Genomic DNA, 25,208 nt, shown 5'->3' with positions numbered 1-25,208 from the left:
CAAAGTAAATAAACACTACACTACTTATTTCTTCATTTTTGCTATATATGTTGGAGGTTTTGAGCTGATAAGTTGCGGAATGGAACAAATTGAGAGCATTTTGGACGTGATGAATTGATGGATTTGGGACGCTAGCGTATGCACAAGGGGTAATAATCAAGATTCAATGAAGGCGGGTAGCGGGGGAGCAACACTAAAGTCACAAACCTTAACAGGGCGTTTGGTTGGAGGGGGGGAATTATGTGGGAAAAAAATTGTAATTCCATGGGAGTTGAATTACTGGGAATAAAGTGTGAATTTAAATTCCAGTGTTTGGTTGACAGGAATAGAATTACTGGGAATTTCAATTCTAATGTTTGGTATACATGGGAATTGAAAGGGAATAAGTAGTATAAAGTCAAAAATGTCCATTATTGTTGTTAGACATTAATTTTAGGTTAAAAAAGGAAGGGGTAATTTTGACTCATCACTATCTTTTTTTCCCATGAATTAAAATACCAGGGGGGGACATGGGATTTTAATTCCATGAAAATGGGGGAATTGCAATTTCATGGAATTGCAATTCCCTCCAACAAAACTACGGAATTTAATGGCCTTTGGAATTAGGTGGGAATTAAGTGGGAAGGGAATTTAAAATCCCTCCAACCAAACGTCTTGTAAAGATCACAAGTCGAATTGATGTTCTCATATTGAAAGAAGGTGTCATTGGTGGCAACAAATGGGAATTCAGAGATGGAGGATTCCATGGATTAAAGTTGTTGGACATGTATGGTTGCAATCTAAGATGTTGTGTTCATATCTCACCTCATCTTATTAGAGAAACACATTTGTAGTGTAAATTAGTGTGTGTTTGGATGATGAGCAATTAGGCATTTCTTTGCACATACAAACCCATTAATTACTTTTCAGAAACTGCTTCATTCTTCAGATTTTGTTAGCCAATGAATAGAATAGTGCAGTGGAATTCATTCTGCTATTACTCACTACTTTATATTCTTTGTATTCCTCCATGTGGGCTGGGCGTTGCAATTCAAACATTTTTTTTACCGATTGTTCTGCCATTCTAATCAGTAATTATTACTGTAAATACACTGGTAAATCTAACATCATTGGTTGAAAGCAAACATTTTTAATTGATTGTAACTTTAGTTTAAGTGGAACTGTGGAAGAATAAAAACATTGCATTAGTTAGAGATTAATTAATGTAGTTATTGGATATATATTATGGCGATTTAAGTCATCAAATTTATTAAAGTTGTATTAAGCAAAGAGTCATACTTGAGACTCCTATAATTATCATTCTATATATATTAATCACTCCTATCATTTATTTATTGGATATGTAATTTCCTATTAATTCAAGCCTCAAGGTGAGATCTTAATCTATGATTTTTATTTTTATTTTTATTTTTGTTTGTTTTTTGAGTACTACTAACTCTATTATATTGTAGTATCTGTTCATGATTTTTTTTTTTTTTTGAGATCTTAATCCATGAAATTAAATAGTTTAATTTTTATATTTTAATTCAAGAGTGACTGATTAATATAGATTGGAAATTGTAAGGTTGAGAAAAAAATTTCACAATGAAAAGATTAACTATGGGGGGTAAGAGGTCTTGCTTGAAAAAAAATTATTAAATTAATTTGTGAGTACTTTTTACTGGAAACACACTGGTAAATTAAACAAGGTCTTGGTTGAAAGAATAAGTTGGGGGTGGTTTACCATCTTGAAAAAATTGAGAATTTTTTTTTTTTTTTAAAATAGAGAAATTGAGAAGTGGAAAAAATAAAAATTGGAGAAATTGTTTACTAAATTTATTCTTTCAAACTTATATTCCATCTCCATTTTCCGCATTCCTTAAGGAATTTGGAGAACTTGTAAACAAAAACCATGCACTTTAAGCACACAACAAAGCACCTTAAGAATACAAACCACGCACTTAGGGTTTTAAAATTGTTCACTTTAAGTTTCACACAACTGTACCTTAAGTTTCAACAACTACTCAAATTAAACACAAATCCACTACAAAAAAAAATAATAATAATAATAAATAAAAAATACTATCAAACTAAAGAAAAAAAAACTATAAAAATTATTAAAGAAAATATACAAAAAAAGAATAGTTGACTTTACTAATGAATAGTAAATATGAAAAGTAAAATGTGATTGAGGAAATGTCACAAGTTCAAATTCAAATAGTATAATACCATCTGGTAATAGAGTACTACCCGAGTTAATTTTTAGGTCAAATCTTGTAATATATATATATATATATATATATAGTGAATTCCATTTTTGGTCCTACTGTTATATGGGCGTTTCTAATTTCAGTCCACTCTAATTTTTTTGCCACTTTACAACCACTGTTATTGAATGTGTTCCACTTTTAGTCCACCGTTAATATTTTCGTCAAGAGACCGTATAATCAAAGGGTATTTTGGTCTTTTTATGTTTGTCTCTTCTCTTTTAATCCAGGCGCTTCGTCCTCCTCCTCCGATATTCGAAGATGGCTCTTCGAACAACGAGAATGGGAAGCCAAAGCTACATCGTTTCATTCGTTCCAACACGGGCTAGCGGGGTTTCTTAAGTTTTTGGTTTAATGTTCTCATTTCTTTAGTCAAACATAATTTTGAATGACAAGAAAGGTCAAAATACCCCTAGATTACACGACCTCTTGATGGAAATATTAACGGTGGGACTAAAAGTGGTTATAAAGTGGCAAAAAACATTAAGGTGGACTAAAATTGAAAATGCCCCTATAACAGTAGGACTAAAAATGAAAATTAATATATATATATATATATATATATATATATACTCCATATGTCTCATTTTATCTGTCCTACTTACTATTCATTGGTCAAACCAACTCTTTCTTCTTTGTTTATTTTCTTTAATAGTTTTTACTTATTCTTAAATTTAAATTGTTGTGTTTAATAGGACTTCAGTGTAGTCTTTAAATTTATAAATTTTGTATATTAATACTAAACTTAATATTTTGAAAAATTGGATTACAAATAACTTTAATCAAGCCTCGTTAATCGAACCAGACGGACAGAGGTAGTATAATGTTTTACAGGTAAATGCAAATGAATGTGTATGGATCCGGAGATGTCCGTTTGGGCATGTAATTAAAATATTGAAAATATGGGGCGATTTGGGCATTAGGCCTAGGGTTGTGTAATTACGAGATTAAGTACGTGGAAGATGGCAAATTATTGTATGGACCATGGTCCATACAATGTTATGTGGGCCATAATAAAAAATATTTTTTTAATATATTGAATGTACATTATTTTTGTACTGAATGTACATTATACAATATAATGTACACTAAGAATAAAAATAATGTACATTTCCTGAATACAATGTTCATTATTTTTGTTTTGAATGTATATTATTTTTGTACTGAATGTACATTATTTTACAGTAAACACAATATGGTCCACACAACTTGTGTGGACCATAGTCCATACAATAATGATTGGTGGAAGATCACATGGGTTGGGTGGGGGATCTAGCTAATTAACATGGAGATATGTAATTAAAAGATTAAATATTTGGAAGGTCACATGGGTTAAGGGATCTAACATGGAGATGTAGTGCGATTCAAATATTAATACTGGATTACATACAGGTAAGAATACAAATGAATGTGTACGAATAAAATAAAATAAAAAAATTGAACACCATTGCTAAATATGACAGAAGAAAAGAGTACATTATCTGGTCTTCTACCTTCGCTAGGGTCACATGGGTTAGGGGCCGGGATCTAGCTACTTTTTTTTTTTTTTTTTTGACGAAGGATCTAGCTACTTTTGTTTTTCAAAAAAAAATAATTATTATTATTATTATACTTCTAACTTTTAATCCATAATTTTCTTAACTTTATTTATTCCAAATTTATTTAAATTTGTATGATTAATTTCTATGCTATAGATGATGGTGTTTTACTTTCCAGGGATGTTTTACTGTATTTGGCTATCAATAGTTCATTGTATATGAGGATTGGTGGGCATTTGAAGTGTGAAATTAGGATTTGTTGCGACTTGAATATGGTTAGAAATCAGAAGTCTGCTTGAAAGGTTTCTTATTCATTATGATTTTATTTAAGGTCATAATATAGTTATTACATAATAGTGAATTTATCTTATTCATACTCTCTCAGATATATTATGATTGTAAATTTCTCTCATCACCAGAAATATAAAAATAAAAATCAGATTAAACTAATATAAATACTATGTAGTATCTATCTTCGTTAAAGTTTGAACCTTGCAACATCTTATTTGAAAGAGCCACAAAAATACAATTGAGTTACACAAAAATACTTGGCCAGGATCAATAATTGTTAGGAAGTCTGCATCGTTCGTTAAAAAAGACGACCAAGCCTAAACACTAATCAAGAGTTTTTGGCCTATTTTCTGAAACGTTGCATTTTATTTTTTTTTGGAAAAAAGTAACAGTGTTCTCTGCATCCTAAACGAGTCTGTCTGCTCTGCAAAAATTGCATCTTTCATTTTTACATCCAATCCTATTCCTCTCTCATTTCTTCAACTTTCTCCCCTCTCTGCAAAATCCATCTTAATTACCTCTTCGATTTTTCTGCAACATCACTGGCTATGGCGGCTTTTGGTGCTGTAACCATTTTAATGGACACACTCCATCAACACTTCCTCCAACCCACACCCATTTTCCCTCTTCGCAACAAAACAAAGGTGAGATTACTTTACAAAAATCTTTCTTCTTTGCAAACCTCTCTTGAACAAGATTTCAAAGTGGGGGAGTGTGATGAAGCTATCAAAGCTTTGGAAGCACAAGTGAGAGATGTCTCGGTTGAACTGAGGTTCCAAATAGAAGACCAATTGAGATTGTTTTACCTGGGGAAATCCATGAAGCTTAGGCTTCACTCTGCTCAAAAGCTTCTCCCCATATTGAATCGAGCAATTAAAGGCGGCTCAGAAACTATGGATTTCAATTCTGTGATGGAGATCTTAGGGAAGCACTTCACGCTGCCGGTATCAGGCATGCCGCCTCATATAAACAAAAGGGTCAAATCTTTTTGCTGGCAACATCAACTCTTCCTATATGGAAAACAATCTTACCATTATGAAAACGAGAGTGAGGATGACGAGCAAGATAATGATGAACAAGAGAGCAAGAATGAACAACAGATTGATGGTGATGATGACGAGGATTCCCGGGTCCAGTCGAACATCGTAACCCTCGTACTTCATAGGTACTTCATAGGGCCCGTGAGGCGCGTGTCGTCTCAAATAAAGAAATCTTGTTTCAGACGGGAAAGGAAAAGCGATGATGAGCAAGAGACAGAGAGAAGGAGGAATATGTTGTATGAAGCAGAAAGTGTAATCAGACAAGAAGTGAGAGCTTCTTATCTCAACAAATACATGAAACAACGGATACAGGCTACACAGAGGATTCGTCAACTCTTCATCCAAGGAATTAAGCTCACATCTTACATCAATAAAGAGATGTTGAATGTTAAGAATAATGCATACCACCAATCCAACAACTCACAAAACAACAATCCTGCTTCTCTTAGAGGTCTGGAACCTGATAGCATTATGGTTGGTGATTCAAAGTCTGCAGTGAAAATGGTGGGCTGCGATGATGTGTTCAACGCCATAATAGACAACCTGAGCCAGCAATCCTCAAAACGAGAAATTGTCTCTATTGTGGGAATGGGTGGCATCGGTAAAACCACCTTAGCTAGAAAGATTTATGAAGATGCTTCATTTCTTTCTTGCTTTGATTGTCGAGCTTGGGTTACTATCTCACAGGACTATAATCCAACACAAGTGTTCCATTGCCTGCTTCGTTCTCTTGCCCCAGAGGCCAGTCACAACAATGGAGCTAGCAACTACGAATTGGCTGAGCAAGTATACAGGCTTCTAAAACATCAAAGGTATTTGATCGTAGTAGATGATATTTGGAATACAGATGTCTTGGATGATTTAATGAGATGTTTTCAGGATGACAATACTGGAAGTCGAATATTGTTGACCACTCGGCAAAAAAATGTGACTGAGTATGCTGATTCAGGTAATAATTTTTGTCATACCTTGCGTTTTTTGGATTCAAATGAAAGTTGGAATCTTTTTCAGAGCAAGGTGTGTAAGAGATCAATAACTCTATTGTCCCCTGAATTTGAAAAAATTGGTAGAGAGATAGTAGACAAGTGTAAAGGATTACCTCTTGCAATTATTGTGGTTGCTGGACTCCTCTCAAACTCCAACCAAACTATTCATGAATGGGAGCATATTGCAAAATGTGTCCCTGCTTTGAGTTTAGATCATTCTAATCAGCAGGGTGAGAACATCATTGATTTGAGTTACACCTTCTTGCCTCATCATCTTAAACTTTGTTTTTTGTCATTTGGGTGTTTTCCAGAAGACGATGAGATTTATAAAAGTAGGATCGTTAATTTTTGGGTTTCAGAGAGATTTTTAAAGGTTTTGAGGTCTGAGAGCTTGGAAGATGTGGCAAGGAAATATTTACAAGATCTTGTGGATAGAAATCTTGTCCTAATTTGTGGAAAGAGATTCGATATAGAATTATATCAAATGCATGATGTCTTGCGTGAACTGGCTTTGAGAGAAGCTCAAAAAGAAAATCTTTTATGTTTCAAGAAGGGTTATGATATGATTAGTTTGAGGTGGAAGAGAAATCAATCAATAAACTCTTCCCATATATCTCAACCATGGAGTATCCAATCAAGAATTTGCAATTACAACAGTATAACTCCTACTACCAACACTTCTTCACTGATTGAGGTTACTAGGTTTCTTTTGGACAGGACTTCAAGACGGGTGGGGGTGCTTGCACATTTTAAGTTTTTAAGGGCATTGGATGTATTCAGTGAGGATATAAATGTCCATAATAATTTTTTGGAGATTGTGGGTCTAGTGCATCTGAGATACTTATCTATTACTTGTGAGTTAAATATTCAGTATCTGCCTTTGTTCATGTTGCGGAATCTACAGGAGCTACAAGTTCGTAATTATTCACCATGTGAACCCCTTGATATTTGGGGATTACCTCAACTGAAGAATATCACTATTTGGTCTGGCATTACACTAGTTCCTCCAAGATCAGTTCATCATAATTTGGAGAGCATTAGAAGGTTGGATTATAGGAGTTGTACAAAGGAGTTGTTCATGAGGATCCCAAATCTAAGGACATTGCAAGTTACTACTAATCATAAAATAGAATGCAAAGCTCCTAATTGGTTTGAAAGTCTAGTCTATTTATATAAAGTGGAAACATTAGTGGTTTATGTTGTCGTACTTCCGGAGTTTAGAACTATTTATTCTATGGGGAAGCTAAGCCTAGAGCATTTTTTGCCAAATCTTAAGAAGTTAAGATTCTCTGAAACAAATTTAAAATGGAAGGATATGGATGTTGTTGGTAAGTTGTCTAAGCTTGAGGACCTCAGATTGGATAGATGTGTTGTTAGGGATCGAAAATGGAAACCCAGAGATGGAGGATTCCGTCGATTAATGTTCTTGAGGATAGATTGGAGTCCTCTACGATATTGGGAAGCCACTAGTAATCATTTTCCAGTCCTTGAACAACTAGTCCTTGGTCACATAGCTTTGAAAGAAATTCCTAGTGGTTTTGCAGAAATAATTACTCTCAAATCAATCAAATTAAATGGTTGTTTAGAGTCACTTATATTATCTGCTAAGCGTATTCAAAACGAGCAGCAAGAGTATGGAAATGACACATTTGTTGTTGATATATTTTAAGGTCAGATTTCTATATCTACTTCTAGTTTTCAAAAAAAAAATGAAAATATGATTCTATTTTTGAATCCTTATTTTTCATAATTTTAATCCAAATTTATATCAATTTCAACCATTGATTTATAAACCATATTCCAATGGTATGTTGCCCAGAGCTTTTATCAACGCGTCAAACTATGATTCTTAAGGAGGATATTGTGTTCCCTTTATACTTTCATAATGAGTAAGTTTTCTCCTTTTTTTTCTCCTTTTTTTTTTTTTTTTTTCAGGCGAATTGATGATTTTTAATGCGGGAGTAGGGTGGGCAAGCGGGTGGGGCTTCTTGGAGTGCATGCTTTGAAAGCTAGGGTTTGAGGAGGATTGGGTGTGGTTGATTACGGTATGTATCTCAATGATGAAATATAATGTGTTAGTAAATAATGTTGTGCAGGGCAGGTTACTCCTACGAGGGGACCCATTGTCACCACATTTGTTCATAATATGTGTGGAGAGTCTCTCACTTCGATTTAAGGAAACAATTCGAAGAGGGACGAGCACATCCATGGGGTGAGGGTTGCACATGGGGCTCCTCCGGTGTTTGATAAGTGTCAATTTGTACTATTTTTATGATGCATAATGATAAGTGTATTTTTGTACACATTTTACCCCATTCTTTAACTAAGTTTATGCTTAATTTGCGCCATTTATTGCATTGCATAAGGCTTATTAGTATTATTTCTCTTCTTTTAGGTGTTTTTTTTTTTTTTTTTATCTTCAATAGCAAGGGAAGTGAAGAAAAGGGTGATTTTTGGATGATTTGCAGCACTAAGGAGCCCTTTTGAGATGATCGAGAACATCATGGGATAATCAAGAAGAAGGATCGCGTTCAAGAGCCAAGATAAGTGATGTCTCTATTTGATCTGATGACGTCACACGGGCGTCGACATGCCCGTATAGGGGTCGTGGGCACATACATCGCATGGGCATGAGAAAGCCCATATGTACACAGGGGCGCTCACATGCCCGTTCAACAATCCCAATCTTGCGTATTGAGCTATCTTTTATTTTGTTCAGATATAGATTTAGAGGGGGAGAGCAAAGAACTTTTCCCTAATTTTTTAGATAGCTTTCTAGCTTAGATTAGATTATTTGTGTTTATTTATGTCCCTCCCAAGTGCTAGTTATGTTGATTTTTTATAAAAGGGGAAGACTCATTTCTAGGGATCACTCTTGTGAAGAAGGTTGTGTTTAGATCTTGTTGATTCTTGATGTGCAACATGGATTAGCTTGCCCTTGGAAAGTAAATCATCGCAACGAAAGTTGGGTGAAGAACTCGAGCCTTAAGCTCTCTCTTCACAACCCAATTATTACCTTTGAAAGTTGGAAAATTGGGACTTTAGAGTGCTTTTGAGCTTAAGAGTTTGGAATTGAGACATCACAAAAGTAGGGCAATTCCTTATTCTAATTCTAGATTGAAAGATCTTGAATTCTAACGTACATTGTGGGTAAATTTGCGGGATAGGTGTTTCTCCCCAATTTTCTCATATTGTTCTTGCACTTAAGATGTGGTTACCCTTAATCCATGAAGATCATATCAGATAGAAGCAACCAACACACCACACATCTACACCAGCACTGTAATCTGAATACTTCAACACAAGCTCAATCGTGCGGTACAATCTAGTTTCAACATCTTATTGTTTCAAGTCAAATGCTATTCATGATTAAGTAGATGAGATTGTGTTGTATGAATAATTGCAAGGGGTTAGTGATTTGAAAATGATGGTAGGTTTTTGTTCATTAAGGCATATGAGTATCATTCATAAACATTTGAGGATTACTTCCCACTGGTTCTTGAGATTCTATTTGCTATTGGTCAATTTTTACTTATGCTGATCCGAAACTTTTGAGGGTTAGCATTTCTGCTGTTTGGGTAACTCTATAAAATGTTTGGGTTACACTTGTGTAAGTCTGTTTGTCTATGAGATTGATCGGGTTTGATTGATATAAAAATGTAATATTTAGGGGTGGACATTTCGGTTCGATTTTTCTGAGCTGAATCGAACTGAATGATTAGGTGTTGTTGGTTTATTATTAAAAAATCGATTGATTTTATATTTTATAAATCGAAAATGGTTTCGGTTTGGTTCAACTAAAAATCGAACCAAATCTAAACATCGAATGGGTATATATATATATATATATATATATATATATATATATATATATATATATATATATATATATATATATATATATATATATATATGTATGTATGTATGTATGTATTGAATCCAGTGCACCCCCTAGTCAGGTAAGTTCGTGAGCCCACATCCTAGTTGTTTGTTTTTTTTATTTTGAACGGCTCAGATGTGATGATTTGTCATCTCATGTGCGCTGTGTGTGTATGTAGATAGGGGTTATTTTGTACTTTCGCATTGTCTTTATTATGTTAAGTCTTTATTGCCGCTGGTTTTATGGGATCTGCAGAGTTTTATTAGGAATAACTTTTGGTTTCTCTCCCCTTGCCGTCGTTTCATAGTCTTCGCCAGTCTCTAGCCATCCGTTCGTCTTCCCTTCGCGACATCTCCTTCCGGTACACAGGGCGCCTGAGTCTTCTTCATGGCGGGTTCGAGCACCAGGTGGTCTAAGCGACTTAGGGGCAACTTTTCTGATTCCATTACAGGTATTCCGATTTACATATCCTTTGTATTTTATTTTATTGTTTTTTTTGGAGTTATTTTTATTTTGATATTGGGGGGTTTTATACTGATCCAAAGGTGTTTGGGTTTTCATCGAGGGGTTTCTATTTTTCTGGCGTCTTAGTTTGTGTATGTGTGTTTTTTTTGGGGGGTTTTCACCGAGTGGTGGGTATTGGCATTGGCCGGTGTGTTTAGGGTGGTGCGGGGTGGCGAGTGTGGCGGTGATGAGGGTAGGGTTGGGGGGTGTTGTCTTTTGTTGTTAGCTTTGTGCACTATGGATATTTGGTCTGTGCTTCGGTCATTGCTTTTTCATTTTTTTGATGTTATGCATTTGTGTTGTGTGTTTTAAGTTTTTTTGATTATTTTTGGGATCTTTCGTTCATGTACAGTACTATGTTATTCTACAGATTTGCTAGTCTTCACGTTTGTGCATAGATGTATGTCACCGTGTGCAACTTAGTCTAAATGGACTTGTAGTTAGTGGTTAAAAGTTTATCGGCGCTGCGTGTGTGTGGTTTCATAATTTGTGCGTCGATGTGTGTCATCATGGTAAAGCTAGGTTTAATGGTCTTCGTTTTGGGGGGTTATTTTTTGTATGTTTGCGTTTTTGATTTAGCTTTGTGCACTATGGTTGTTGAGTTTGTCCTTAAGTCATTGCTTTTCAGTTTTATGATGTTTTGTAGTGGTATTCTTTATGTTATGGGGTTTTTTGTTTTTGGTTTCGCGGTCTTTTGATTTGTGCCATTTGCAGGGGACGGTGGTGTTGAGCCGGTGGGTGTAGTTGATGCGGTGGCACCTTTGCCACAGTCGGAAGCAGTAGAAGTGCCCCAAGAACCCGCTCAACCGGCGCCAGATACGGATGGATCGGATGCTGAGCCTGACGAGGTGGATGAGGGAATTTTTCCCCCCTTGAAGATTTGCGCCTCTCTAAAGCATCTTGTCAAACCTTTCATTTATACACGACTTTTACAATTCTTTCCTCACTTTAAATATTGTGGTCAGTTTCGTTGGGATTTTGTTTCCGGATGTTGGTTTTTGTTTTCGGTTTTCACTTGAACATTTCGTATTACAATTGTGTCCTATATTCGTCTTACATTTTTTGGGGATTTTTTAAATGCATTTGAATTCTCACAAGCTTTACATACGTGCACTCAAATGAACATTGCGTATTATAGATGAGTCATATATTCCAGCAGTACGCACTAACTTCAATCGTATAATGCACACCAGAAACATGCAAGTATTCATCGACAACGTTATGCACAGTCTGATGGCCTAATACGCACTTGGCGGTGCACGCCAATGCATACTGACCATATTATTAATAACTACTTACTCTTGTTTTTAGGAGTAACGCATTCACCTTTTTTACTACTACGCACAGACTGTTGGCCTACTCAGCGACATACACAGACTGACAGCCTACTATGCACACACTATATTAGTAATAAGTAATAAATCTTGTTTACGGTGTAACGCATTCACCTTTATATAACTACGCACACATCCTTGTTTGAAATAAAAATCAATTGTCAAGTGCATGCAAACTTGGGTGCCAGCAGAGGACTAACCTAAAACCAAAACATAAACCCCACACAGAACAAGTGCTATGAACTTTCTTCTATTCACTAATGCACACCGCGACACATGCATGTTTTTAGCCACAGCGTTATGCATCGATCGGTGGCCTGCTGCGCGCCACTAGCAGTGCACGAAGATGCATATGCACCATATTAGTATTTACTTATAGCTATACTTTACTGAATAATGCATTCACCTGCATACAACAACGCTCACAACATAATTACAAATTAATAACAATTTTAAACCCAACCAATAATTCAACTCGTCTATCGCAACCAAATCTTTGTCCCACTCGGCGATATATCCATAACACACTGTTCGGCGTCCACATCGTCTTCCATAGGTAGTACACCTGCCACACAAAATCTACTTATCGACGTTTTACGTATTTAACAAACAAATAAAAAAAAAACAAAAAAAACAAAAAAAACACCAACAAATTTCTCAATATAATCACACGGTATGCAAGCACTCATCTTCGCATACGCACCCTCCATCAAAACTCACATAGTATGTAGTGATCGACATACTCTTGTCGTTCCACACTTCATAAATTCCGAAGCTCACGCACCAAAAAAATAATAATAATAACACCAAAATCCTCAGAGAGATGCAGGCGATATGCACATGCCTTTTTCTGGCCTACGCACCATGCACCGTAACGATCATCATACTAAGTTGTAATCACCATGCTTACCGTTCCACACTGTCAACAATCACTATCTCACGCACACACATCTCTTTTCAATTACGTTGGCCAACCAAACTCCCGAATATTTTTTAAAAAATTAATGTGCAAACCATAATTTCACCCTTCTTGCACGCTCTGCACATACTCATTGTTGTCTATGCATCCTCCCACCAACCTATCTGTTTCACAATCAGACCTGTATGCACTCACATGAACACACACACACACACACGCTATGCACATCACATAACTTCTAGTTCGTCCAACAACCCCCACCCCCTCTCCTAACCCCTCCGGGAAAAAACCCCAATCTTCAGCATATGCACACACGAGGGCACATAAATGCACATACCTGTAAATGCACATAAGTGTGCTCCGTCGTTGTTTCTGCACTCCCACCCGTTCGTTTCTCCTCAAGCCTTGTTCACGCCACGTTCAGTTCATCAGCCTTTGTAAATAATTGAAAGTATTAATTACCATTCATAAACTCCCTAATATAATGCTTCAGATTCCAATTATATTATATCCATAAATAAACATAGGACTACAATTACTATTATCTCCTTTTCATTGGAAAATGTCCTTAATTAATACCACGATCTCTTCTAATCTCAACCATTCATGGAAAATGAATCAATGGATATCAGGAGGCCTCATGGTCTCATCTACTATAGGGGCTGCATCGGATTCGAAGTCCAAATTTTGAATCCAGTGCATACCCCCTATTTAGCCGAGCTCGTAAGCACACTCCCTGATCGTTGATGTTTTTTTTTCAACGATCCAGATGATGTGGTTTTTTAAAACACGTGCGCTTGTTGTGTAGGTAGGTAGGGGCTGTTTTGTAATTCATCATTGTATTTGATTATGACAAGTCATTATCTTTGCCGGTTAAGAGTACATGCATGTGAGGCTTTTTGTTGTTTTTTTCTACTGCCGGAGTGTGTTGGCATGGGTGTTAAGTGGGTTGTGATTTATGGGTTGTTTATGGGTTTTTATCTAATTTTTCTGGGGTTTTTATTTTATTTTATTTTTTTTTTCCGGTTGGGTTCACCATTTCATTGTTATTATGTGGGGTTTGCATATGTTATTCTTTTACATTTTATAATTTGTTGTTGTGTTGTATGATTTCAAAAGTGCTATTTTGGTTGTGTGTGAATTCTTAGGGCGTGTTTATTATTTTTTTGTTTTTTTTTTTTGTTTCTAACTTTTGGGGATACAGTGTGTAGGTAGGTTGGTTTGTGCGTTGTAGGATGCCACCGTGTGCTTGTAGGGTTAATTTTAATTGCTACTTGGCATTACTATTTTTTTTTTACCTTTTTTTAATTTTCGTTGCTTAGTTTTGGTTGGCATTTTTCGGGTTTTTTGTTGTTGTATGTAGTTGTAAGGCAAACATAAGGAACAATGGTTGGTATTCATCCATGGGGTTAGGAATGCACGGTCTTGTGTTTTTTGCGCATCAACAATGGTCATGGTGGGTTTCCTTTTTGCGTATGTTAGGCTCCGATTATTTAATTTCATGGCATGTGCGTTATTTGTGTTAGTTTGTGCACAATATTGTGTTAGGTTACTAGGTTTTGAGGATTGAAATGTTTGGTTTCATGGTCTGTGCGTAGATGTGCCTCTCTGTGTGCGTGATGAGTTAATGTTTATGTTTTGAATGTTTTTTTTTTAATTGTTTTTTATGATTGTTTCAGACAATCATGAACTAATTTGTTTGTAGAAATCTTTTTTTTTTAAGAGAGTCATTTCGACAATAAGTTGATGCTGTTTTCGGTTTGGGTATACGACTTGTGTAATTGCATATGGGATTGATAATATCTGTGTATGGGTTTGGTGTTTTGCCCGATGAGGTTGATGAGTCAATTTTTCCCCACTTGAAGATTCGCGCTTCTCGAAAGCATCTTGTCAAACCTATTAAGCGTTTTAATGCTTGCTAAAGGAAAGTTGTAGTTGAGTTGGGTTTGGGAGAGGTTTTGAACCTTCAAGTGCATGACATCCCGAAGCCATTCGCTAGGTGGTTGCTTACGAATTTCGATCTCGTGGCCATGTTTTTGCGGCTTGAAAATGGGTCGAGCATTACTGTGTCGGAGGCTGATGTCCATTCTATTTTAGGGCTGCCCGCCGGTGAGGTTGTCATCACCAAAAGGCAAAAAGACGATATTAGTGAAATCTTGAAGGAGTGGCGTTTGAAGTTTGAGAAGTCCAACCATGCCGTTACTTTGGCTATGATTGCCTCCAAGTTAAGAGGTAATCTTGAGGGGATGTCTGGTTTAAGAGGCATTTTGATGATATTTTGATGTTCCAAAGCAACACACATCGGCTAACGAATGTCGATTGTGTTATGAGGTCAATTGTTGCGGCTTGTTGAAGCCCTTTAGTTTATACGCAGCTTTTAGAATTCTCTCCTCACTTTAAATATTGTGTTTAGTTTCGTCGGGTTTTTGTTTCCGGATGTTATTGGGGTTTTTTTTTTTTTAATGCATTTGAATACTCACAAGCTTTACGCACATGCACTCGCATGAACATTGCGTATTCCAGATGTGTCATGAAGGTCAAAATGAGAGAGCTAATGAGAGAAAGGAAGAAGGCAGTACAAGTGAGGGAGAAGAATATGATAAGAGAAGAAGAGGTAATCGAGGATATAGGAGGGATAGAAATGAGGAAGATGATGACATTGGAAACATTAATTCACATATTCCTAATTTTACGGGTAAGAGAGATCCTGATGTTTATTTAGAAGGGGAGAGGAAGGTAGACAGAATTTTTGATTGTCATTACTACCGTGAAAGTAAAAAACTTAAGATGGTAATACTAGAATTTAGTGATTTTGCAACTCTTTGCTGGGATAAAGAGGTGTTGGATAGGAGAAGGAGTGTGAATAGAGAGGTAGGGAGTTGGAGAGAAATGAAGGTGTTGATGAGAAGGAAATGAGTCCCTGCTTCATACCAACGAGAATTACATCAACAATTACAAGAACTTGTACAAGGCAGAATGTTTGTAGCTGAGTATGACCATGAGGAGCAGACACTCTTAACAAAACTTGGAATTACAGAAGAGCCTGAAACTGCTATTTCTAGGTTTACCAAAGGGTTGAATTGGGACATTCAAGATGAAATTGAAATGTGTGACTACTTGGATTATGAAGAGATGGTTCAAAAGGCCATCCAAGTTGAAAAAAAAAAAAAAAAAAACTTGAGAAAAAGAAACTAAGGGCTCAGAACTGGAGGTCAAGCAAAGAAGTGAAAAGAGACTTCAAGCCCAAAGGAGAAGCGGGCAAGTCAATTAACAAGGGCAAGGACAAAGTTGATATTGCTACCAACCGGACTAGCAACACTAAATGTTTTAAATGCTAAGGTAGAGGCCACATAGCTAAAGATTGTCCTAACAAAAGAAATGCGATTTTGCTTGATTCAGGGGAATTTGAGACGGATCCAGAATCTGAGAAATCTCGAGCTCCTAGTGGAAGTGAATATGAAATTCTAAGTCCCGCTGAAGGAGATATGTTGATGGTGAGAAGATTGTTGAACTTGCAAGCTAGAGGTGAAGAAGAGCAAAGAGAAAACATATTTCACACTAGATGTCACATTGATAACAAAGTGTGTAAACTTATAATTGACGGGGGTAGTTGTACTAATGTAGCTAGTACTGAATTAGTTACAAAACTAGGATTGAATACTATTCAGCATCATATGCCATACTCTATACAATGGCTAAACAAAAATGGAGAAATCAAGGTTGACAAGCAAGTGCTAGTTCCGCTCTCCATTGGAAGGTAAACTGATGAGATTTTATGTGACGTAGTCCCCATGCAGGCTGCACATGTGCTCTTAAGGAGGCCTTGGCAATTCGATAAGAAGACCATCCATGAAGGCTTTAGTAATAAATACTCATTTGTACATGAAGAAAAGAAAGTAATTCTTGTACCTTTAACTCCTAATCAAATTCATGATGATGAGAAAAAAAACAAAAGAAAAAGAGAAAAAAGAAGAAAAAAATGAAAAGAAAGTGAGCAAAAGAAAGAGAGAAGAAAAAAATCAAACATATTCTGCAAAAGAAAAGAAATTGAGAGAGTTATTGATGCCGGACATTCTATAATTCTTATGCTTTACAAAGGGTCTGTCCTAGGGATGGCAATTCAACTCGCCCCCGACGGGGAAAACCGGTCCCCGCCCCGACGGGGGCGGGGATGAGGAGAATTCCCCCATCCCCCGCCCCGTCCCCGGCCCCGATCCCCGATCCCCGTCCCCATCCCCGATTCCCCGTATAATATTATATATATATATATATATATATATATATATATATATATATATATATATATATATATATATATATTATTAATTAATAATAAACTTAAAAGCAAAACATTCATGAACATTCACAGGAGTGCTGCCTGCCTGTGCCGACTGCCTCTATAATAAAAATAAAATATTATAATATATATAATATTAATAAACTTAATTAGTCCAGTAAAACAAAATATTATAATATATATAATAGAGTAAATACCAGCCAAGGTCCCTCGAATTTGGTGGTTTCACCACCTATAGTCCCTAACTTTCGTAATTACCATTCGTGGTCCTCCGAGTTGTGAAATCTGACCTGCTGCCATCCTTCCGTTAGTTTCTTCCGTCTAAACCGTCAAAAGTGGGGATAAAAATATCATTTGCCATATTTGAGTGCGGAATACACCATGTCTAAATTCCTGGATGATTGAATAATTCGAGAGAAGCATCTGACATGGAGAACACCAGCTCGCCCGCCGCCGCCGCCGATATCAACAACTGGACGAAGGCGGTGGAGGACCTCGTACACGATGACCAACTCGAGAAGGCCATTTCTTTACTGGAAACCATGTTGTCGAAGCTCGAAACAGATTCCAAATTGGGCCAATTGTTAGCTGCACTTCTGGACTTGTCGAAGCTCTATGCGACTCAAGGTCTCTCTATTGCTCTCGTGCTTTCCTCCTCAAACAAATCTCTCTGCCCTTTTCCCATCAAATGAAGTAAGAAACTCAAGAAATGGTTTCTATTACTTTTAAGTAATTTCTTTTATTTTTATTGTTACTGTGTCTATTAGGTTATCTGGAAAGAGTAAATTCTTTTTCTTTTCTTTGCTTTCTTTTTACAACATTTAAATTAGAAACATTCTCTGAACTGGAAAATAATGATGTGCAATTAGGATATGCCTAATTTTAATTTTCTTTTGTCTTTAAAGAACTTTATTTTTTTTCCATGTTCTTGTTGATTCCGTGACTCCTGAATTTAAAGAAAATTTTAGTTTTCATCAATTAAGTTATCATGAAAATTCTGCTATGATGACACAAAAGAAAAATAAAAATGTGGGAAAAACACGAATTTTCTTTTCTTTTGTTTTTGTATTTTCTTGAAGTCTCTAGTTGATTCAATGGGCAATGGCTCTTCAAATTGATGAGAATTTTGGATACTTTCATTATTTACTGTATAAAATATGATTGCTGAGTACTGAGTAGGTGGATAAGAGTGCCATTTTCAGGCTTTGTTTTGTGGATGGTTTGACGGATGCTGATGATGCAAATAAGTCTTCTAAGGAATCAAGAGGCAAGAGAATTTCAGAATATAGTATTGTCTCATCTCCCTTCTTTCGTTGGAATATTACTCTGTATTACTTAACTTCCTGTGTGTCTCTTTTGCAACTTAATCATATCTTTACGTTTCAGGTTCTTTGGTTTGTCACTTATTTAGCTAATCTTCTTCGAGAATCTGGTTGTTGCGCTTATTTTTCTCTTTGTATTCTGAAAATTTGCAGTTTATGTTGCGAAGGTAATCTTGAGAGCTCTTCCAACTTGCAAGGTGATGGCTCAAAGCAATGTGGTTCTTCAGTTGATGGTGCGTATATTTTGTCTATCCATGTTGCATATCTTACTTGGCTTCACTGAATTGCAGCGGATGTATGGTGCTGTTGGTCTTCTGCGGTTGTCGGGAAAGAACATCGTCGCCAAGCGAATAGCACCTGTCCATGGAATTGCAGCGGATTCCGGCGGCAACACCAACGGACGAACGGTACACCACCGCTGCAATCTGAGCTGACTTTTCAACTATGATGCAAAAGAGTAAAAAAGAATTATATATGTCAAATGACATTTCTACCCCCACTTTTGACAGCTTAGACAGAAGAAACTAACAGGAGGATGGCAGCAGGTCAGATTTCACAACTTGGAGGATCACGGATGGTAATTACGAAAGTTAGGGACTATAGGTGGTGAAACCACCAAACTCGAGGGACCTTGACTGGTATTTACTCTATATAATATTAATGAACTTTTTTATTCCATTAGTGTTTATTAACTTATTAACTATTTCATTTAGTTCAGTACTCAACAGTAGTTTTGGTTTGTTTTAGTTCAGTACTTTTGATTAAGTTATTAGTTAATTAGTTTAGTTTTAATTTGTTTTGATTAACTTATTAATTACTTATTATACTGTAGTTGAATTTCCGGTAAATTATTTCTTGTTTTGTTTTCTTTTTTCATTGCATCATTCAAAAACGGGGCGGGGATTCCCCGTCCCCGAAAAATCCCCGCGGGGGCGCGGATGGGGAATAATTATTCCCCATCCCCGCCGGGGAACGGGGCGGGGACGGGGAATGGGGATCTATTTCGGGGACGGGGACCCCATTCCCCGCCCCCGCCCCGCCCCGCCCCGACCCAATGCCATCCCTAGTCTGTCGCTGAGCTAGCTGATAAACATTATTTTAGTGTTATTTTAAATAATCTTTTTATAGTTAATTTGCAATAATTGATTAATTTTATATCTATTTTTATTTATTATTGCTATAAGTAATTTTATTCAATATTGTTTAACTTTGGAGTTATTTTTGTTATTAAATTAGTTTTGTTATAAAAATGTCAGCCCAATAAATTAGCACATCCCTAAATAAAAGCGCAGCGGACGAGAGACGATGAAGGGAGAGGCGCAAGAGTTCCGGCCGCAACAAACAGAGTCTCCGGACGATGCGGATTGAGGAATTTTCAGTCCTGAGGATGTCCGATCGATTAGCTGAAGCTTCGGACTGGCGAGAGAAACTTCAATGGCGTCCGTGATCCAAGGTCTTCTGCGGCCATCGACTTCGCGGAGTTACGGTTGAACCTGAGCGGTATAAAAGAGGTGCGTTTGGAGGGGGATGGATCTGTTGAAAGACAGAGCTAAACAAATGAACACACAATTGAAATATGGCTCTCAAACAAGAAGGAAAATTAGGGAAGGAAATGTTTCTATATTACTGCTTTCTGATGTACTGCATTAACAAAGAAATACTGCCTTTATATAGGCTACAACCCAATAGAAATCCTAACTACACAACATGATTAAAAATAATAACAACCACAAAATAATAAACTACTCCATGATCCCATGATCCCATGATCCTATTTCCACTCCCCATGATGTCTGAACCAGTAGGACACACTCACACTTGGTGTTGCAACATTTAACACTCCCCCTCAACACCAACAGTCTTATTCTTCACCACACCAAGTTTATTACTGAAATACTCAAACTTGCTGTTACTCAAGCTTTTTGTGAATATATCTGCAACTTGGCTTTCTGTTCCTACATGTATCAGCTCCACTTCTCCTCCAAGGACTTTTTCCCTAACAAAATGGTAGTGCACTTCGACATGCTTAGTTCTTGCATGAAACACGGGATTCTCTGCTAAGCATATCGCTGAGAAACTATCACAGTATAGGGGAACTGAACACTCTGTTGGTTGATGTAAATCCTTTAACAACTGTGTAAGCCAAGTGCACTCTTGTGCCGCCATCGCTGCTGCCCGATACTCTGATTCTGTGGTTGACAAAGACACTGTTGGCTGTCTTTTGCTACACCACGAAACTGCTCCAGACCCTAGCATAAATACATAGCCCGTAGTGGAACGTCGCGTATCACAGTCACCTGCATAATCAGCATCACAATAGCCAATTAATCTGCTAGCTCCATCCTTTCTGTACATAATACCATGACCAAGAGTACCCTTGACATATCTCAAGATCCTCCGGACTGCTTCCAAATGAGGCTTCCTCGGGTTTTGCATATATCTGCTCACCACTCCAACTGCAAACGAAAGATCGGGCTTCGTTAACGTAAGGTAGATTAGACTACCTACTAACTGTCGACACACTGAAGTATCATGCAAGTCTTTCCCTTCATGCGCACATAACTTGGCATTCATCTCCAATGGTGTTGGAATTAGTTTGCACCTAGACATGCCAAACTTTTCCAACAAATCTCTAGAATATTTGTGTTGATGTAAAAATATCCCTTCTTCACTACGGTTTATCTCCAAACCAAGAAAGTGACTCAACAACCCAAGTTCCTTCATCTGGAAGCGCACTGACAGATTCTGTTTAGTTCTCACAATTTCTTCTTCATGATCACCAGTTAGAACTAAATCATCTACATACACTAGAACAATAGCTAGCTTACCTTCTTCAATTTTGACAAACAAACTAGAGTCTGAAGGTGCCACGGAGTAACCGCTATAAACAAGAAACTCAGCAATTTTTCCATACCAGGCTCTAGGGGCCTGTTTCAATCCGTACAGAGCTTTCCGAAGCTTGCAGACATATTCCGGATGAGTTTGACATTGGAAACCCATTGGCTGACACATATAGATTTCTCGATCCAGTTCTCCATGCAAAAATGCATTTTTTACATCCATCTGCCAAAGATTCCAATTCTTAGTTGCTGCGAGTGCTAGTAACACTCGCACAGTTGTAAATTTTGCCACTGGACTAAACGTTTCACCATTATCCAGTTCATATTGCTGAGAAAATCCACGAGCTACTAAACGAGCTTTGTACCTCTCGATTGAACCATCGGCACGGCGTTTTATCTTATAAACCCATTTGCATGAAATAGGCTTAACATCAGTTGGCTTCGCCACAAGCTCCCAAGTTTGGTTTTGCTCTAGTGCAACAATCTCTTCTTCCATTGCATTGATCCACTCTAACTTTTGAGATGCCTCATCAAAGGTTTCAGGTTCTTTTTCCTCTTCTACTATTGCAGCATTAGCATACTTAGGATTTGGCTTCCTGACTCTTGTCGACCTCCGTACCAGTGGCGACGTGTTCACATCATTGGAACCACCTTCTTCTTCCTGATGTTGATATACACCAGTTTGCCATGGATTTTGAACAGAGATAGTTCCAACACCTTCACTATCTGCAGCAATCTCATCGTTTTCTATAGTTAACTGGACTGTAGAAGGACGCGACCCCTCTTTCAAAACATTTGAGTCTGGTAACACTTCCTTTCTAGATGACCACCACGAAGAGGCTTCATCAAACACTACATTCCTTAATGTGTAACACTTATGTGTTGTTGGATCACAGCATCGCCACCCCTTCCTTTGACTGTCATATCCTACAAAAATGCACCTAACAGCCTTCTTCTCCATCTTGCTCCGTAGATGGTCAGGAACAAAAACATAGCAAACACATCCAAATACTCGAAAATAGCCAACAGTAGGTTTCACATTCTTTAATTTTTCAAAAGGTGAAAGAAAGTTTAACCTTTGTTGAGGAAGTCTGTTGATCACAAAAGCAGTAGTTTTCATCGCCTCTGCCCAAAAGCAACCAGGAACATTCTTAGCATGAAGCATGCTACGACAAGCTTCTGCTAAGTGCCTATTCTTCCTCTCTGCAACGCCATTTTGTTGTGGCGTGCTTGAACACGTGAATTGATGACTTATTCTGCAACTATGAAGAAAATCTGAGAACTCATATGAGGTATATTCTCCCCCATTATCAGTTCGTAGGCAACAAACATTACTGCCAACCTCTGTTTCTGCATCACTCTTAAATATTTTGAATTTTGACAAAACTTCAGATTTTTCCTTCATAAAATATACCCACACATACCTTGAAAAATCATCAATGAAGGTGACCATATACTTCAACCCGCCAAAAGATGATTGCTTGACCGGCCCAAACACATCAGAGTGTATCAACTCTAATGATTTCTTTGCTCTGTATTTGGACTCTTCAAAGGGAAGCTGGTGTGCCTTTCCGTATTGACATCCTGCGCAAACAACGTTAGACCGCACTTCAAGTTGGGGTAAACCTTTCAGCATTGACTTTCGCATAATCATGTCTAGCTTATAATAGCTAACGTGACTAAGCCTCATATGCCATAAGTCAACAGTCTCATTGCTCCTCGTCTTGTCTACAAATGCAGTTTCTGCAGACATCATATAGATTGACTCTAGTCTTTTCCCTGTCAATATAGGCTCCACTAATCTCAAGGCCCCGATACACTTTCACATCTTGTGGACCAAATAGGACAAAGTGACCAGAAGATGTTAATTGTGATACTGAGAGAAGATTTTTCTTCATACCTGGAACATGATAGACATCCTGCAATGGTACATCCACTTCACCACAATGAGGAGAAACTACTACATTGCCGACATGGGTTATCGGCAATTTAGAATTGTCCGCTGTTACTACCACACGGCTCCCTTTGTACTCTGCTAAATTTTGCAACATTTTCATGTCACCAGTCATGTGGTTAGAACAGCCTGAATCAACAATCCAGTCATTTCCATAATCAATATGCTTAACAGTCGTCATAGTTAAGGCTAGTTCTTCCCCATCTGCAGCGAATAACGCCTCGGCGTCCCATTCCTCTTCAACTTTGGACGTGGCAGCATTACTTTCCACATTTTTCTTCTTCGACCAACAGTCTTTTGCCATATGCCCCTTTTTATTGCAGTTAAAACACTTCCCTTCAAATCTCTTGCCACGACTTTGATTCTTTGGAACTCCCCCTCCACGAGTGTTCCTCTCATTCCGATGCTCTCTTGCTTCATCATCATTCTTGTTAGATCCACCAGTATTATGTTGTTTTGAATTTCGTCTACCTTTGTTGACGTAGAGTGCCTCTTCTTCTTTCTTCAATGAGACTCCTCCCATTTGCTTAACTAATTCCTCTTGATTAGCTAGCAAATTCTCAAATTCAACAAGTGATGGTTGATCCTTCCACCCTTGTACCGCAGCAAACAAAATTTCTAAATTCAGGTCACAAACCATGGATGATAATTCGTTTCACCCTAGTTTCCTTTATTGGAGCTTCTGGATCTAACGATGAAATCTCTCGGCATAACGTCTTCACCTTGTGAAAATATTGTGCAACCGTCATGTCGCGTTGTGCTATAGAGAGTAGCTCACTTTCTAGAAGTTGAAGCTTCGACTCATTTTCCTTCGAGAATAGCTTGGTAAGTGTATCCCAAGCTTCCTTCGGGGTTTTAGCATCTTGAATGTGTTCTAAGAGCTTTTCTTCAATTGTTGTCTTAAGGGCAAACATGGCTTTGCCTGCTTTGATTTTCCACTTCCGTAAGGAACCATTTGCATCCTCTGCATCTGGCTGAACCACTTCAGCACCATTGACTACTTCCCACAAGTCTTGCCCTTGCATGTAGGATGCCATGCAAGTTGACCACGTACTATAATTATTGTTAGTGAGTTTTTTCATACCATTGACAACATGTAGTTCAGTCATTATGTTAACAACAGAACTACTCACAAACTTACAATATGTGGAACTCTCGCGAACCTGGGACCTATGGGTTATGGGCTCTGATACCAAATTGTTGAAAGACAGAGCTAAACAAATGAACACACAATTGAAATATGGCTCTCAAACAAGAAGGAAAATTAGGGAAGGAAATGTTTCTATATTACTGCTTTCTGATGTACTGCATTAACAAAGAAATACTGCCTTTATATAGGCTACAACCCAATAGAAATCCTAACTACACAACATGATTAAAAATAATAACAACCACAAAATAATAAACTACTCCATGATCCCATGATCCCATGATCCTATTTCCACTCCCCATGATGTCTGAACCAGTAGGACACACTCACACTTGGTGTTGCAACATTTAACAGGATCATCAATCTCTACGCCAAGCTCTGTTCTGTGAGTTAACCGGAGGTACTCCGGTCGGCGCTCGCAAGTACGGCGAGTTCCAGCTCAGGCAGTGATTGGACGGTGGAATTTGGCGGATTTCCAAGGCAGCAGCACTACCTGGTTCTCTCTTCTTTGTTTTCCTTCAAACTACATTACACTTTGTAATTACCTAAATTCCTAGTCTATAAGATGTCTACGACCCAGTTTAATTTCCTTTCAATTATTGTTTTAAATTACTAAGCTTTGATATTTAATTATTTTGTTTGCATGGTATGTAGCGTTGTTCCTGGAGAATAGAAACTGCACCTAATTATGATGTTAATTTGGTGATTTTAAAGCTATATTTTTAATCCTTGAACTTACTTTTAGTAGGGACATTAGTATTAAGCTATCATTAATTGAATTTATTCTTATGGTAAAGCACTGCTAGTTTAATTCTTCAAATTCCAAATACTATGCTTGGTTGCTGTTTATTTTAGTTATTAATTGATTTATTGATTCATGTTCGTACTTTCCAATTGGTTTCTATTT

At 37.3% G+C, this 25,208-nt stretch overlaps 2 protein-coding genes across 2 annotated transcripts; both read left to right on the top strand.

The window, feature by feature from the left end:
* Positions 1 to 4,502: 4,502 nt before the first annotated feature.
* LOC109176845 (putative disease resistance RPP13-like protein 3) lies at positions 4,503 to 8,970 on the top strand. Its single transcript, XM_019326243.1, has 4 exons — positions 4,503 to 5,182; positions 5,318 to 7,429; positions 8,037 to 8,146; positions 8,497 to 8,970. Exons 1-3 carry the CDS (start codon positions 4,624 to 4,626, stop codon positions 8,105 to 8,107), a joined length of 2,742 nt encoding a protein of 913 aa, XP_019181788.1. The 5' UTR covers positions 4,503 to 4,623; the 3' UTR covers positions 8,108 to 8,146; positions 8,497 to 8,970.
* Positions 8,971 to 17,267: 8,297 nt separating this feature from the next.
* LOC109176872 lies at positions 17,268 to 20,057 on the top strand. The gene is made up of 6 exons (XM_019326271.1): positions 17,268 to 17,728; positions 18,238 to 18,323; positions 18,422 to 18,429; positions 18,525 to 18,764; positions 18,867 to 18,995; positions 19,614 to 20,057. The coding sequence occupies exons 1-5, from the start codon at positions 17,724 to 17,726 to the stop codon at positions 18,936 to 18,938; spliced, it is 411 nt and encodes a 136-aa protein (XP_019181816.1). The 5' UTR covers positions 17,268 to 17,723; the 3' UTR covers positions 18,939 to 18,995; positions 19,614 to 20,057.
* The last annotated feature ends 5,151 nt before the right edge of the window (positions 20,058 to 25,208 follow it).

Source organism: Ipomoea nil, unplaced genomic scaffold, assembly GCF_001879475.1.
Source record: "Ipomoea nil cultivar Tokyo-kokei standard unplaced genomic scaffold, Asagao_1.1 scaffold0176, whole genome shotgun sequence".
NCBI lineage: Eukaryota > Viridiplantae > Streptophyta > Magnoliopsida > Solanales > Convolvulaceae > Ipomoea > Ipomoea nil.
Note: the sequence above shows the minus strand (reverse complement) of the source record. Positions and strands in the feature narration are given on the sequence as shown.